Source organism: Vicia villosa, linkage group LG5 (genome assembly GCF_029867415.1).
Source record: "Vicia villosa cultivar HV-30 ecotype Madison, WI linkage group LG5, Vvil1.0, whole genome shotgun sequence".
Taxonomy (NCBI): domain Eukaryota; kingdom Viridiplantae; phylum Streptophyta; class Magnoliopsida; order Fabales; family Fabaceae; genus Vicia; species Vicia villosa.
Window position 1 is genome coordinate 149,494,286 of NC_081184.1, and position 13,360 is coordinate 149,507,645.

At 32.6% G+C, this 13,360-nt stretch overlaps 2 protein-coding genes across 2 annotated transcripts; one reads left to right on the plus strand and one right to left on the minus strand.

The window, feature by feature from the left end:
• Positions 1 to 603: 603 nt before the first annotated feature.
• On the minus strand, positions 604 to 2,480 carry LOC131603125 (glycine-rich RNA-binding protein RZ1A). Its single transcript, XM_058875384.1, has 4 exons — positions 2,414 to 2,480; positions 1,734 to 1,850; positions 923 to 1,473; positions 604 to 842 (listed from the first exon to the last, which is right to left on the minus strand). Exons 2-3 carry the CDS (start codon positions 1,842 to 1,844, stop codon positions 946 to 948), a joined length of 639 nt encoding a protein of 212 aa, XP_058731367.1. The 5' UTR covers positions 1,845 to 1,850; positions 2,414 to 2,480; the 3' UTR covers positions 604 to 842; positions 923 to 945.
• Positions 2,481 to 9,737: 7,257 nt separating this feature from the next.
• LOC131607755 (uncharacterized) lies at positions 9,738 to 12,977 on the plus strand. Its single transcript, XM_058879719.1, has 6 exons — positions 9,738 to 10,088; positions 10,289 to 10,500; positions 11,273 to 11,590; positions 11,696 to 11,770; positions 11,958 to 12,032; positions 12,225 to 12,977. Exons 1-6 carry the CDS (start codon positions 9,872 to 9,874, stop codon positions 12,774 to 12,776), a joined length of 1,449 nt encoding a protein of 482 aa, XP_058735702.1. The 5' UTR covers positions 9,738 to 9,871; the 3' UTR covers positions 12,777 to 12,977.
• The last annotated feature ends 383 nt before the right edge of the window (positions 12,978 to 13,360 follow it).

Consider the following 13,360-nt stretch of genomic DNA (forward strand, 5'->3'; position numbering starts at 1 on the left):
GACAACCGTTTTTTAGTGAGACCAACCAGATCACTGCAAACTAAGCATCACACATGCCGCAGGTAACTCGTTTGATGAGAGCAATCTTCCACCAAAAAGAGCGATAGCAAATAAAAACAATGGATTGCAGTTGCTCAACTCATCAAGATCATCCACAAAATGAGCCACAATCAGAGAAAACGGAACCAATTTCATCTAAGCCCGTGAAGAAAACAAGGGTGGTAATGCATATTGAGTGCAAGCAATTGCAGATTGCCTGTTGCAACTGAAAAGATTTTATTTGTTTTAGTTTTAAAAACCATTCATGTCCACAGTTAGCAACAAAGGGACCCAAAAAGACCACATTTAGCCAAGAATCCTGCCAAAAGGTCAATAACATTAATAAAGCAACGACTGAGACTGAAATCTAGTGATAATGAAGTATGCATATAATGTGAATATTTAATAATTTACCCGCTTGACTACTTTCCCAAAGATCCAGAAACAGTATACCCAAATCGGCATCCATCCAAAGCCACAAAACATTTCAATACCTCTTTAAAAAGAACCAGGTAATCCCGCAGAAAACATGTCATACAACTCCACATGCATGAAAGTCACAAATCACAAGATAACCAGCGGCAATTATTGATAGCATAGAGCACAACATCGAATTCAACGGTATGTCATTAGATTTCAACAGACCAAACTATCGGCATATAGGAACATTAATTAGTCTAACAAAGGTGCCAAGTATTGCATTTCAAAACACCGGTATCATTGGTCCATCCAAACAACAATCCCAGAACATTCTGAATGAAAAAGAAAGATAAGCATCAACAGCAACCTCTTTGATTTCAAAGCTGCAAAATATCACAATTAAAATTTCATTAGAATCGAGAAAACACAGTGCAAAAAGGATAGATCAATGCACATTACATACCTCAATGAAAAGACCAAAGTATATCAACGAAAGCCTCCAGATCCACGTCGTTCATATGGTCCAGCACGATCACGATCACGGGAGTAACGATCATTTCCAGAATCTCCACGACTACCCGAATCCCTGCTACGACCTCCAGAATAACGATCTCCATTTCTATCTGGACCATAGTGACCACCACCACCACCGCTTCCACCGTATCTACTTTCTCTGCCACCACCATACCTCCCTCCTCTTCCCCCTTCACTAGGGCACTCCCTAGCAAAATGACCAGGCTTACCACAATTAAAGCATCCTCCATCACTGGATCCTCGACCACCTCGGTCACGGTCACGATCACCCCGATCACGACCACGTTCTCGGTAGCGATCACCATCATCTCTAGCATCTCTACCTGATCCTTGATGAGGTTGAGCTTTGTCGACCGTAATAGTTCGGCCATCTAAATCTATCCCATTCATAGAATCAATAGCATCTTCCATTGCTTTCTTTTCATCAAATGTAACAAATCCAAAACCACGAGAACGCCCAGAGAATTTGTCAACAACCACCTATTTACAAAATAAAATTAAAGAGAATATTAACAATTTCAATTGTCCAAATCAAATATAATGTTTAAAAAACAATTTTTTATTCTTGATCATATTACATTGCTTTCCTTTTATCTTGTTTAAACTTTAAATGACTTTCTAATAAAAGATTCGGTATATATTGAAATTTACTCCTAACATAAAAATGAACAAAAGATTAAAAAAATTGTCTAGATGCAAGCCAAAAGTGCAGCATAAACCATTAAATTGATATTTATCACCTTCGCCTCCGTAAGCTTGCCAAATTTTTCAAATGTATCTTTTAACTTTCTATCCGATGTTGACCATGCAAGGCCACCAACAAAACAGCGATACTCATCCTCATCTGCCATTATAAACTGCATAAGACAAGCATTAGTACCTATAGGTATTGAATCAATGAACCCAATTAACCTCAAGCAAGAAGCTAAGAGAATAGGACTCCTTGTAAACCAAAAGACATGAAAGTAAACAAGTCTATATATATATATATATATATATATATATATATATATATATATATATATATATATATATATATATATATATATATATATATATATATATATATATATATATATATTAGATCATTTTACATATTTCAATTAATTGACTGTTTGATGTATTTAGGAACATCAAACCGTCAATTAATTGAAATATGTAAAATGATCTAAGATTGCAGAAAAATTAAAATTCTCTCAGAATAATAAAAATTCAAAACTTATATACATCTATATATCTATAATGATCCCAAATTTAAGAAAACCTAAAAACCCTAAGATTTTCTCTAACACGAATTATACAAAACCTAATACCATCCTCGATTTTTCTAGGCGAATTTGCACAATAAGAAACCGATTGGATTTGAATAGCTGGAGATGAAAAAATGAATAGAAATCGAGTAGAGGAATTGGAACAGTACCGTGAGCTGGGGCGGAACAAGAACCAGTTCTCGCTAGGTTTTCAAAGAAGAGTAAGTCGATGAAAATGAAAAGTCCAAACGAGATTTTATTTATTCTCTTTTATTATATTAAGCTACCAATTCCACGTCACTAGTTTTTCTTTTTCTTTTTTACTTTAATAAAAATTATTTTTGTATGATCTCTTATAATTATTTCCATTTTAATTAAATTCTAGTACATTTTTTATTTTATAAAAAAATAATCACAAAATATTATTTATACAAAATTAATAACAACTATAAAAGGAAAAATTAATTGGTTATTTATATGAGAAAATAGGATATATAGTATAAATTATTTTATATTTTCAATCAATCACCGCTATGTATTATGTCAAATCAAACTGTAACTTTTAAATTTACAATAAGACATGATTGAGTGATGAATTATTATTGGATGACAATGTAAATTTATTTTACATTTTCTGTGCATAATCATTAAATCTTATTCATATTAACTTAGTTAATATTTAATTTTAAATTTTGTATGTCGATCGAATCTAAAGTCTATAATTATTATTTTTTCCATTTTGTCAATTCTATTCTATTATTATTTATTACTCTAAGTCAAACAATCGGCTTTCTTTTTCCGCACATTGACTCAACAAATATATCATATTAAAGAAAGACAATATTTAATGAACAAGACCACTTAATAAATATTGATTACCATCTAGATATAAATAATTAAAAATATGGTAATCGGAGAATAGGGTACTTGCATTAAAAATGTTAATGCTTCGAGATTTAAGTCTTTAAGAGATTGGGGTGAAACTTTACAAGGGAGAGTTAAATTATATTTGAGTGTGATTTAGAGTCACATTTATGTAGGAGAAAGAGTTATACAAATTAATAAATTAGAACAATCATATCAATTAAGATGAAAATTTGCAAATAAGATTGAGGAATTTGAACGATCGTATCAATTAAGATGATCTATTATGTAACTTAATGCAGAAGAAAAGTTAGTATACAACATAAACTTATATAACACACACCGAATAAAATATAATTTGATATGTCTTCTTTCACTTGTCATGAAGATCCACTAACTAGGAACACTTACCCTATTTGTGATTCTTATATTTCCTATACTATATATCAAAGAAGTAACACAGACTCAATTTGAGTTTGGTGTTTTGGGTTTTGTCGTATAGGGTTTTAGGTATCCATGTCATGATATCATTCAAAATTGTAACAATCCTCACATGACATTGAGACCTTGTATGACCTTCTTTTCGCAATAATAATGACAAACCACTTTATGAGAAATATTTTTTTCTATTTTTCGCAATGACATAGGCATTTTTCTTATTAGGTGATTTGTAGAGCAGTGTTAGTTGTCCATTCATGTTATCCATTTCAAGTGTTAAACTAAGATAAGTATCGCACTCAACTACAACTACCTTTTCTTCTAAAGTATTAGAAATAAGCAAGTGATTATTAACAAGAGATGCATGATCATCTTTCAAGAATTCTAAAACACTTTTAAGTTTTAAGACTTCTTCCTCAAGTTTTAAACTTTTTCTTTTGGGAGGAGATTTTCTTAAAAGCATTTAGGATTCATCATCCATTTCATGAAAAATTTTAGACAACTCATTATAAAAAAGTAAAAAATATTTGTTAGAATCACTTACTTCCAAATCTATTTGCTTGTGTCGCACCATCAAATAAAGATAAGTTACTTCTTTATATGAACTTGTATTGGAAAAAGATGAGTCTTCATCTTCTTCACATGCAATGCATAACTTTCTTCCTTTATCTCGACTCTTGAACTTGTAGAATGATTGTTTAATTTTACTTTTTGTCAAGCTTGAACTTTCTTCCTTTGGTTTACCACATTCAAAACATGTCACTTGCTTTTCTTCCTTCTTTTTATCTTCTTATTTCTCTGGAAGGTTAGATTTTTTTTTATTTTACAAAGTTTTTATTTAAATGTTTTAGATCGTTTCTCTTTATGTATTTGTTATAGCATCTTACAAACAAAATCATCTCTTCAACTTCTTTAGAAGAATCCGCATGCTACTCTCTTCATTTTCCTTTAACTTGGTCTTTAAAGTGGAGGCCTCCAAGGATATGTTTCTATTTTCCTATTTAAAATGTTATTTCTTTTTTACATTTGTTTCACTTGTTTTGAGTCTTTTCAACTCATGTTCATGCTTGGTAAGCTTTCCAAAAAAAAGTAAATATGTCCATTATCATAAGATTATTGGATTCTTTTATGGAAATCACCTTGGATTGCCATTTCCTACACATAACCATAATATTTTGTTAGAACAATTTTGATTAGATAAAGTCTTTTCCAAATTTTCTAACTCGTTGATAATGAAGAAGAACATTATCTGCATGGAAGCCACAATTCTCTAAGTTCCCTACAAAAGAGTTCATACTCCTCTATAAAAGTGTTAATTTTAGATTTCTTGACTCTTAAGTTTCCTAATTGAGAACTTGGAGAGCATCTTGCATTGTCTTAGTTATTTCATAATCTGAAATTTAGAAATACATATTATCGCTCACGGTGAAAATTAGTATATTTCTTGCTTTCAAATCATAAAAGCTTTCTTAGTTTCGTCGTTAGTACAATATTTGGGGGTTTTATTAACTGAAACTCCATCGAAGATACTTTTTGGGACAAAATGATTGTCCTCGATAGCAACCTAAAGTATTTAATCTACTAAGATCTAGCGATGTTTTAAAAGTCGGACCAATCATCAAATCGAACCACATGAATAAATTGAATTAAATCGGATAACTCGGTTGAATAATCGGTCTCTATAACAAAAATGCATAGTTATTAAATTGGTCAAACCAAATGACTCAGACTCTAAAAAAATCACGACACCTACAAAATTTCAAATTTTAAAATATCATAATTTCACAAGTTCATTCTTTAAATTCAAATTCTAAACATAATGATCACGCACAACAAAATAGTACAAAATACAAATCCAAATAATTTTTGAACAATGTCTAATTACAACATAACAAAGTAATTGCATTGTCCAATAAATTTAATTTCAAAGAAGGAAAGTTTATTTAAATAAGTTTTGAACAAAATGTTCTACTAATATTTTAATATCAAAATGGCCGATCCTTAACCCGTCAATTATTACCGATTTTGGCCAATTTCCACTAGTTTAATAGCTTACTGATCCAACAATCATACTAGACCGATGACCCTTCTGGTTCCCGGTTCGACTAGTTAGTCCAATTTAATTTTTAAAACAGTGATATCAAGTGTACATACATGCATCTTTATAATATGTGTAATTTTATCCCTTAAATATAAGAGCTCTATAATATGCACCCTTCAGATTGTCCTTACCCATATTCATAATTTTTTAAGTCACAAGAATTGATCAAAAGACCAAATATGAGGCCAATTGTTGATAAAATGTGGGCGTAGAATAATCTAGAACTAGGGGTGGAATAGACATTTCCACAATAAAAGTTCATTTCAAAATCAGAGTTTCCAAAATATGAAAACAAACACATTTTAATATAATTGGATTAATTGGTAATATGGTAAATAATTCAATTAGATGACAACAAATACATTTTAATATAATTGGATTAATTGACACAACAATATATGTTACATTTTCCAAAATAATTGCTAGAGATAAATGTTTAGCATACTAGGTCTAATACATACATAAGCTTAAACATTAAGGGCCCATTTGGTGCGCACTATAAGTAACAAAACATAATCAGATGCAAACTAGAAAGAAAATAAAATCTAAGAACATGCAGAGTCTATTAAAAAATTAAAAGAGAAAGTTTATACCGAGATTTATAATGGTTCAGTGTGTAATTATTACTTGTACCTAGTCTAGTCTCTAATGCAAACCATCAATAATAGTTAAGCCTTTTACTAAATGAAAATTTACAAGAGTCCTTTGTTACAACAAATAACCACAAGAAATAGAAAACTGAAAGACAACTACTAAGAAACACAAATCTGAATCTTGATTCTCCTTTTATTGTATACGACTCACTAGGGTGCAGATCCTTCAAGACTTTTAATCTTGAATTGAACCACCTTCTAAAAAAAAGCACTCCAATATTTCATACGCAATAATCTTCACTCGACCCTACCAAAATTTTCTACTTCACTCGACCCTACCAAATTTTCCTTGTCCAAGTCTTTGAACTTGTTGAATGAGCTAGATACTCCAAGACCTCTTTGAGAAAAAAACTCTTTTATTTCTACCTGGATGTCAATTTATATAAATCACAATCATAGTCAGTTTTTTCAATCTAAAACAAATAATATTCAAAAGAACATTAGACCACCTAATGAATCACTTCACAACTATAATTCACACTCTCTTTTAGAGTTGAGCGATACTCAACAATGATGTTTTTGCCTAGAGATTGAAGATGGAATTTAAAAAAAAAATGACACATAATACTTATTCACACTAAAGAAATCAACACAAGAAAAAGTTGTTCTTCAAGGTTATTTTGAGAGAGAAAGTTTTGTCATTGAAAAAACACCCAAGGTTTTTCAATAAGTATGAAAGTTATTAATTATAGAGAAAATTATAGCTTTTGTATGTGCTAGAGATAAGACACAAAATATGTGTAAAACAACACTTTAATTCGAGTCAAATGAAAAAATAATTGTTTGAATCTAGTGAGAGAATAATTTGAGTCAAGAAAAGAAAAATCAGATTTTAGCATGTTTGATTCAATTCGTGACTTTTCTTGACTTGAGTCATGTGATTCAAGTCAAATAAAGACTTGACTCGAGTCATAGTTCCAAAGTTGAAAACTAGTCCACGATTTGAGTCAAACATATCATAATTTGAGTCAAAAACCTTTTGATTCTAGACAAAGGGAGTTGTGACTCAAGTCATACATTCAAGGCTAAAATTCAAATATTTAAAACTTGTTCATTATTTGATGATGTAGTAGAATTCTTAGGATGACATATGTACGAGGTAATGGATATATGAAGACATCTTGTGCAACTGCTAGATTACATAAGATTATGTGATTTATCCTAATGACCCAGTATGATGATATATGATTTATCTAGTAACCTAACTAAAGTATATAAAATTTATCCCGATGACATAACTGAAGGATATGTGATTTATCTTGACAATCTTAATAAAGAAATATGTGATTTATTCCAATACTCTAATTGGAGGATATGCGATTTATCCTGGTAATTTGGTCTTGCATATATGTGACTTATCATAATGACTCAATTATACGACAAGTGATATATCTCGACCATTTAGTAAATGAATATGTGATTTATTCTAATACTCTAATTGGATGATATCTAATTTATCATGCAATCAAGTTAAGTTCATTTGTAGTGGATTGTCGGTCTTTATAGTATGTACTAGAAAATTGATCTTTAAAGGAAGATAATGTATTGAGATAGTCGTTATAGGTCTAAGGGGATACATGGGTTGTCTTGAATAAAAGTTATGCCTTAACCAAGGTAGTTGGGTAGTGATATGTTAGATGGTTCTAGCTAAGGAACCCACTAAAATTAGTATCTCATCCCACAAGTTGGATTCATAGCTGAAGACTTCATACTAAAGACTTGTTGAATTATGTTTTATGTTGTCCTGATATGTATTATGTTAGAATGTCTAGTGGACTGGGATGATTTTACTAGGTACTTGGAGGAATAATTCAAGGGACACAAACAAGGCAATTACACTAATATTAGGCAAACGCTCAACAAGCGTATTACAGGATGACCAAACAAAATACTGACTCGAAGCACCCATACCTAGTCGTCACACCTGCCCCAGGCTTAGTCGCCTAAGTCAAGTCACATTTTCCCACTAATATAGGTGGTGAGATATGTGGCACGCATGAAATAGGTCAATGAATGATGTATAACTTCTTCTCCCACAATTGTAAGGAGGACTCAGTCTCCCTCTCACTCATCATTGACCTGAACCTCTCCTTTGGGCCTAAGATCAAGACATAGGGTGTTTTATATTAAGGATGGAAAATAAGGGCCCGACCTGCCATACATGACTATTTTTCTTGCACTTTTTTTGCAATATGAGTGAAGGTTTTAGACCCACACCCTCTAATAAGCCCATATCCCTCCGTTTTTCGAGAGCTTTTGCAGGCGCTAGTATTAACAAGATTTTTTTTGTAACTTCTAGCCCTTAGGGGTGTAAGGCCTGCATGCCTGCCCCACCCCATCCTTATTTTTGGGGGCAGATAAATATTTTAGATTCTCACCCTCAATAATGTATGTTACGTACTTTTGGAAGCTTTTGCACGGTGGGACAAAATGGAGCGATCATGTTCATTTTTCACCCTATATATACTCTATTTATGGAAGGAGACAAAGGATAATAAAATTCCCTCACAAATACACATAAGATCTCTCCACTACCATACATGGATGGGCTCTCTTGACATTTGAAAATTCTAAAACCTTGAGACAACCCTACACAACTAGGGGTTGTCTCTTATTGTACTGTTTAATGAGTACAATTGAGACCATAGTGAGGCCCTTGTAAAACAGACCTAGGCCACCCTTGGAATCAACTATCTATTTACCTTTTGCCTCCACCCTAATATGGTAAATAGGTGAGCAACTACTTCAGTCGACAACAACTCGACGATGATCAAATGAAATATAGTTCTAATGTTGTGGAGTGAGCTTACTGTACAATAGAGCGGGGTAGACTTGCAAGTTTATTACTCCAACGTCCAAGTCAATGAATGAGTGAAAAAGTAATTTAAGTATTTGAATGAGAGAATATCTGAAATAACGCGTGTTATGCTTTATATAGTATGAGTGGTTAAAACTGTCTCCATGAAACACAACGCCTCATGCGAGTTGCCATCCTATCAGATCCAACAACGAAAAATACGATAAAGGTCGAGATCACATGTCTACGGTTGGGGTGAAGTCTTCACCTGCTCTACGCTTCTTTTTATGTGAGACTTGTTATTGAACCTTTCATTATGGGCTCTTACGAGTGACCCGTAAAACTATAATGATTAATTAAAAATATAAAGACAAATATTAAATTTTTAAAAGTTATAAAAATAAACTAAACTAAAAATAAATGAAAATAAAATTCTAAAAATAAAAAATAAAAGACAAAAATGTAGTTTAGTGTACAAAATATGTAATATGTAATGAAGAATAAAATTTGTTTCTTCTTGTTAAAATACTTTTGAGTACATTAAACTTTGTTCCAACCAATCTCTCAATCTCAACCAACCATATTTTCCTTACATATAAATCCAACGGCTACAGGTCAATTAGAAGACTTGATTAATCAAAAGAAACGCAAATCTAACTCCATTTCATACGAGGGTTTTGAGCAGGGTTTACAAAATCCAAAATCCCCCCAAAATCATTTTTGCCTCTGCATTCAACTTCAAACTCATTCATTCAATTTCCGGAGAATCAAAACCATGTGGTATCTCTGCGTTTTCTTTCACAGATATTTGGATTACAGAAAACCCGAAGTTGAATCTTTAGCAGAACTATTTGGAGCTTTTGAAAACCACCAAAACGACGACGTTGGTCCCAAATTGCAATGGAAACTCCCTCAACATCACCACCCTGATTCTCCTTTCCATTTGGTTAATCTCCCTTCTGAACAAATTGCTCGTAACATTGCCAGCCGAAGTCAGTTTTTTTTTTTCATTCTTCATTTTGATTATTTCTACTGTTAATTTTGGATTAGCCCTTTTAATTATTTTTCAATTTTTTTTTTGTGGGTTTGTTTAAAGTTTTGATTTTTTATGGCGGGTTTGTTTAAATTTTTGATTTTTTTATAGTGGGTTTGTGTAAATTTTGAATTTTTTTCGTGGGTGGTGATTTTGTAGGTATACTTGTGAAGGGAATGTATGAGGTATGGGGTGACGGGGGTAACTATGAGGAGTTGAAGGATTCTATAATGAGTTATCCAGATGAGAGAAAATTGCCATACTTGGATTCAAACAGCACTTTCAGGATTACTGTTGATACCTTTGGGAGGGTTATTAGTCAACAGGAGCAAAAGGAACTTATTCAAGGGTTTTCTTATATTCCTTTCAAGGTTTGGTGTCCTTTAATCTGATTTATTGCATTGAAAGTTATGATCTTTACGAGATTGTCGTTTCGGTCCTGTGTTAATAGAACTTGGTATATTAGGAAAATGTTGTGAAATTTGAGATATTTACTTGAATGCAGAGGAAACGGTTGATTTTATTCTTACTTTTGATGTTATGTGGTTCAAAAAAAGCTTTTTGTGTTTTTGACATTTGTTGTAAACTGTGAATAGCAGATTGTTAAAATTCTGCTATGTGATAGTGCTGTATTAGCTATTTGATAATATTTTGTATTAAACAGTGTATTACTGAACAACAACGGTTTGTACAAATTCTGCTACGCTATATCGCCGTTTTAGCTGCTATTTAACTACACTGATTTTCAGTTTTTGTAGAATGTAGTTTAAGTATTTTCTGTTCACCGTAGAGAGAAGACCTATAGATTTTGTGGTAAGGACTAAGGAGAGTAGATCACATGGAGAGGAATCAAATAGCTAGAGGTAGAGGAAGACTTAAGAAAACTATAAGAGAAGTAATTATTAAAGATCTCAATATTAACAATTTGGATAAATTTTTGGCCCTGGATAGAACATAATGGTGGAAGTTGATACATGTAGCCGACAAAACCACATTATAGCTTATGTGAAAATTTGCGGGAATTATGTGTTTTCTATTCCTGTTTGATTGAATTTATGTTTTTTAGTCTCTTAAGATTTGGCAGTTTAATTTTCATTAAGCTTTTTGAAGTTTCTAATTTACCGAGCACTATTTTGTTTGCAGGGAAAGGTAAATTTGAGAAACCCAGATCACAATTTCTGGCTAATAGAAATTGATAACTCTGAAGGTAGTAATGGTCTTCCTCGAGTTGCCCAAAAGACAATCTTTTTTGGTCGTGAAGTTGGTGGTTCTGATAGGAAGCTTATACCTACATATGAGTTGAAAAGCCGTAATTATCTTGGGCCAACAGCCATGGATGCTGAGATAGCTTTTCTAATGGCCAACCAAGCACTAGCTACTCCTGGGAAACTAGTATATGACCCTTTTGTTGGAACTGGAAGTATTCTTGTTGCAGCAGCTCATTATGGAGCAATGACCATGGTCTGCTTCTCCTTTCTTCTTTTACTATTCTTTTCGTCTAGGAAAAACCATATCAATATACATGCTGTTAATTTTCTTTAACAAGAACTGATCTTAATTGTTCAGGGTGCTGACATTGACATTAGGGTAGTACGTGATGGACGTGGTCCTGACTGTAATGTTTGGAGTAACTTTAAGCAGGTAATCTTTGCAAAACACTCTCGTATCTGTTTTATCGCTAATAAAAATATTGTATTTGTATAGTTGGAATTTAGTAGCTGTTATAATGTTATAGACTGATTTTGCTTCGAATAAAGCATACATTAGGATTAGTAGATTACACTATCTATCTCATTCTGATAAACTTACTAGCTTTTACATTTCACAGTATGGATTGACAATGCCACTTGGTCTTTTAAGGGCTGATAACAACCTTCCTCCATGGCGTCCAGGACTGAAAGAGGTGATTTTTTTTTTTTAAAACAGTTCACGTCTTTTTTCTTTCGTCTTATATTTTTTGCAATCTAATGGGAGAGAAAATTCTTATTAGTCGTGAAGTGCAAAAATAACTTGAATGGATGCAAACTTATGCATTATTTTTGAACTATTTTTTTTAATTTAAAATTATTGATAACTTCGTTTTTTGTTTTTATAGATGTTTGATGCCATAATATGTGACCCTCCTTATGGAGTACGAGCCGGGGGACGCAAATCTGGTGGTAGGAAGCTACTAAAAGGAGCCGTGGAACCTTACATTGTTCCTGACGACAAACGGACCGATCATATACCATCAACTGCACCTTACAGTTTAGTCGAGTGTGTGCATGACTTACTTGATCTTGCTGCCAGGATGCTTGTAATAGGAGGAAGACTTGTGTTTTTCTATCCTTTTTTAAGAGAAGAAGAATCTCCACACAATCATTTCCCGGAGCACCCGTGTTTCAAACTGATTTCTTCTTCTGAACAGATCCTTAGTTCACGATATTGCAGGATATTACTGACAATGGTTAAGATCGGTCCTTACACAGAGGAAGTAAATTTGGCAGCTCGGTTAAAACACCTTGAGTTTAGAGAAAACCATGTGAAGTGGCTAGAAGAAGGTAATCTTCATTCTGCGGTTTTCAGTCCCGCGGACACTCATTTAACAGAGGCTGGCGATTATAAGAATAAGGATCAAAAGCCTAAATACCGAGGAAAATACGTTTAGACTTCACGGGTTAGATGCTTCTGTCCCTTAACCATTACTGTAGACAGACACCGTAAGATATGTCCAAGATGAAAATTTTTCACTATAGGGAAATCAGTGTAGTGTACCCATATGCCTCATTTTTCAATTTAGTAATGTTTTATTTAATTTGGTTGATGTGTTTTTGTCTTTTTTATATAAATTGATGGGGTTGATACATTCTTACTTTGATTAGATATACAAAAACAAACTCATATTTTGGTGCTTGAGCTATCTCATATTTTGGTGGTGATTCCTATCTCAAACTTCTTAAGCTAGCAATGTTTGTTAGTCTTTCCTTGCAGCTCATAAAACAGAAAGTTATACCAATATATTCACAATGAAGAAGCTTATGGCTGGTGTTTGCGGACACTGATAAAGTCTATTTAATAATTTTTGAAGGTGGTATATGGAGATAAATGCTAGCAAAATGTTTACTAGATTATAATGGTTCCAAAGAGAAGGTAGTTAGAAGTTGAATGAGGTTGCATAATGGGTCCAAATGGGCGTTCATGGTCATGAATGGGAAGGGATATTTAGAAAAAAAATCAATAAATATCATGAGA

What these genes read in the sequence shown, in the direction of transcription:
- LOC131603125 (XM_058875384.1), bottom strand. Translation starts at nt 1,844, where the DNA reads ATGGCAGATGAGGATGAGTATCGCTGTTTTGTTGGTGGCCTTGCATGG. An exon ending in GCAAGCTTACGGAGGCGAAG is followed by an intron (nt 1,474 to 1,733) that starts GTGATAAATATC and finishes TTTTGTAAATAG; the next exon opens with GTGGTTGTTGACAAATTCTC.
- LOC131607755 (XM_058879719.1), top strand. Translation starts at nt 9,872, where the DNA reads ATGTGGTATCTCTGCGTTTTCTTTCACAGATATTTGGATTACAGAAAA. An exon ending in TCGTAACATTGCCAGCCGAA is followed by an intron (nt 10,089 to 10,288) that starts GTCAGTTTTTTT and finishes GTGATTTTGTAG; the next exon opens with GTATACTTGTGAAGGGAATG. An exon ending in GGCGTCCAGGACTGAAAGAG is followed by an intron (nt 12,033 to 12,224) that starts GTGATTTTTTTT and finishes TTGTTTTTATAG; the next exon opens with ATGTTTGATGCCATAATATG.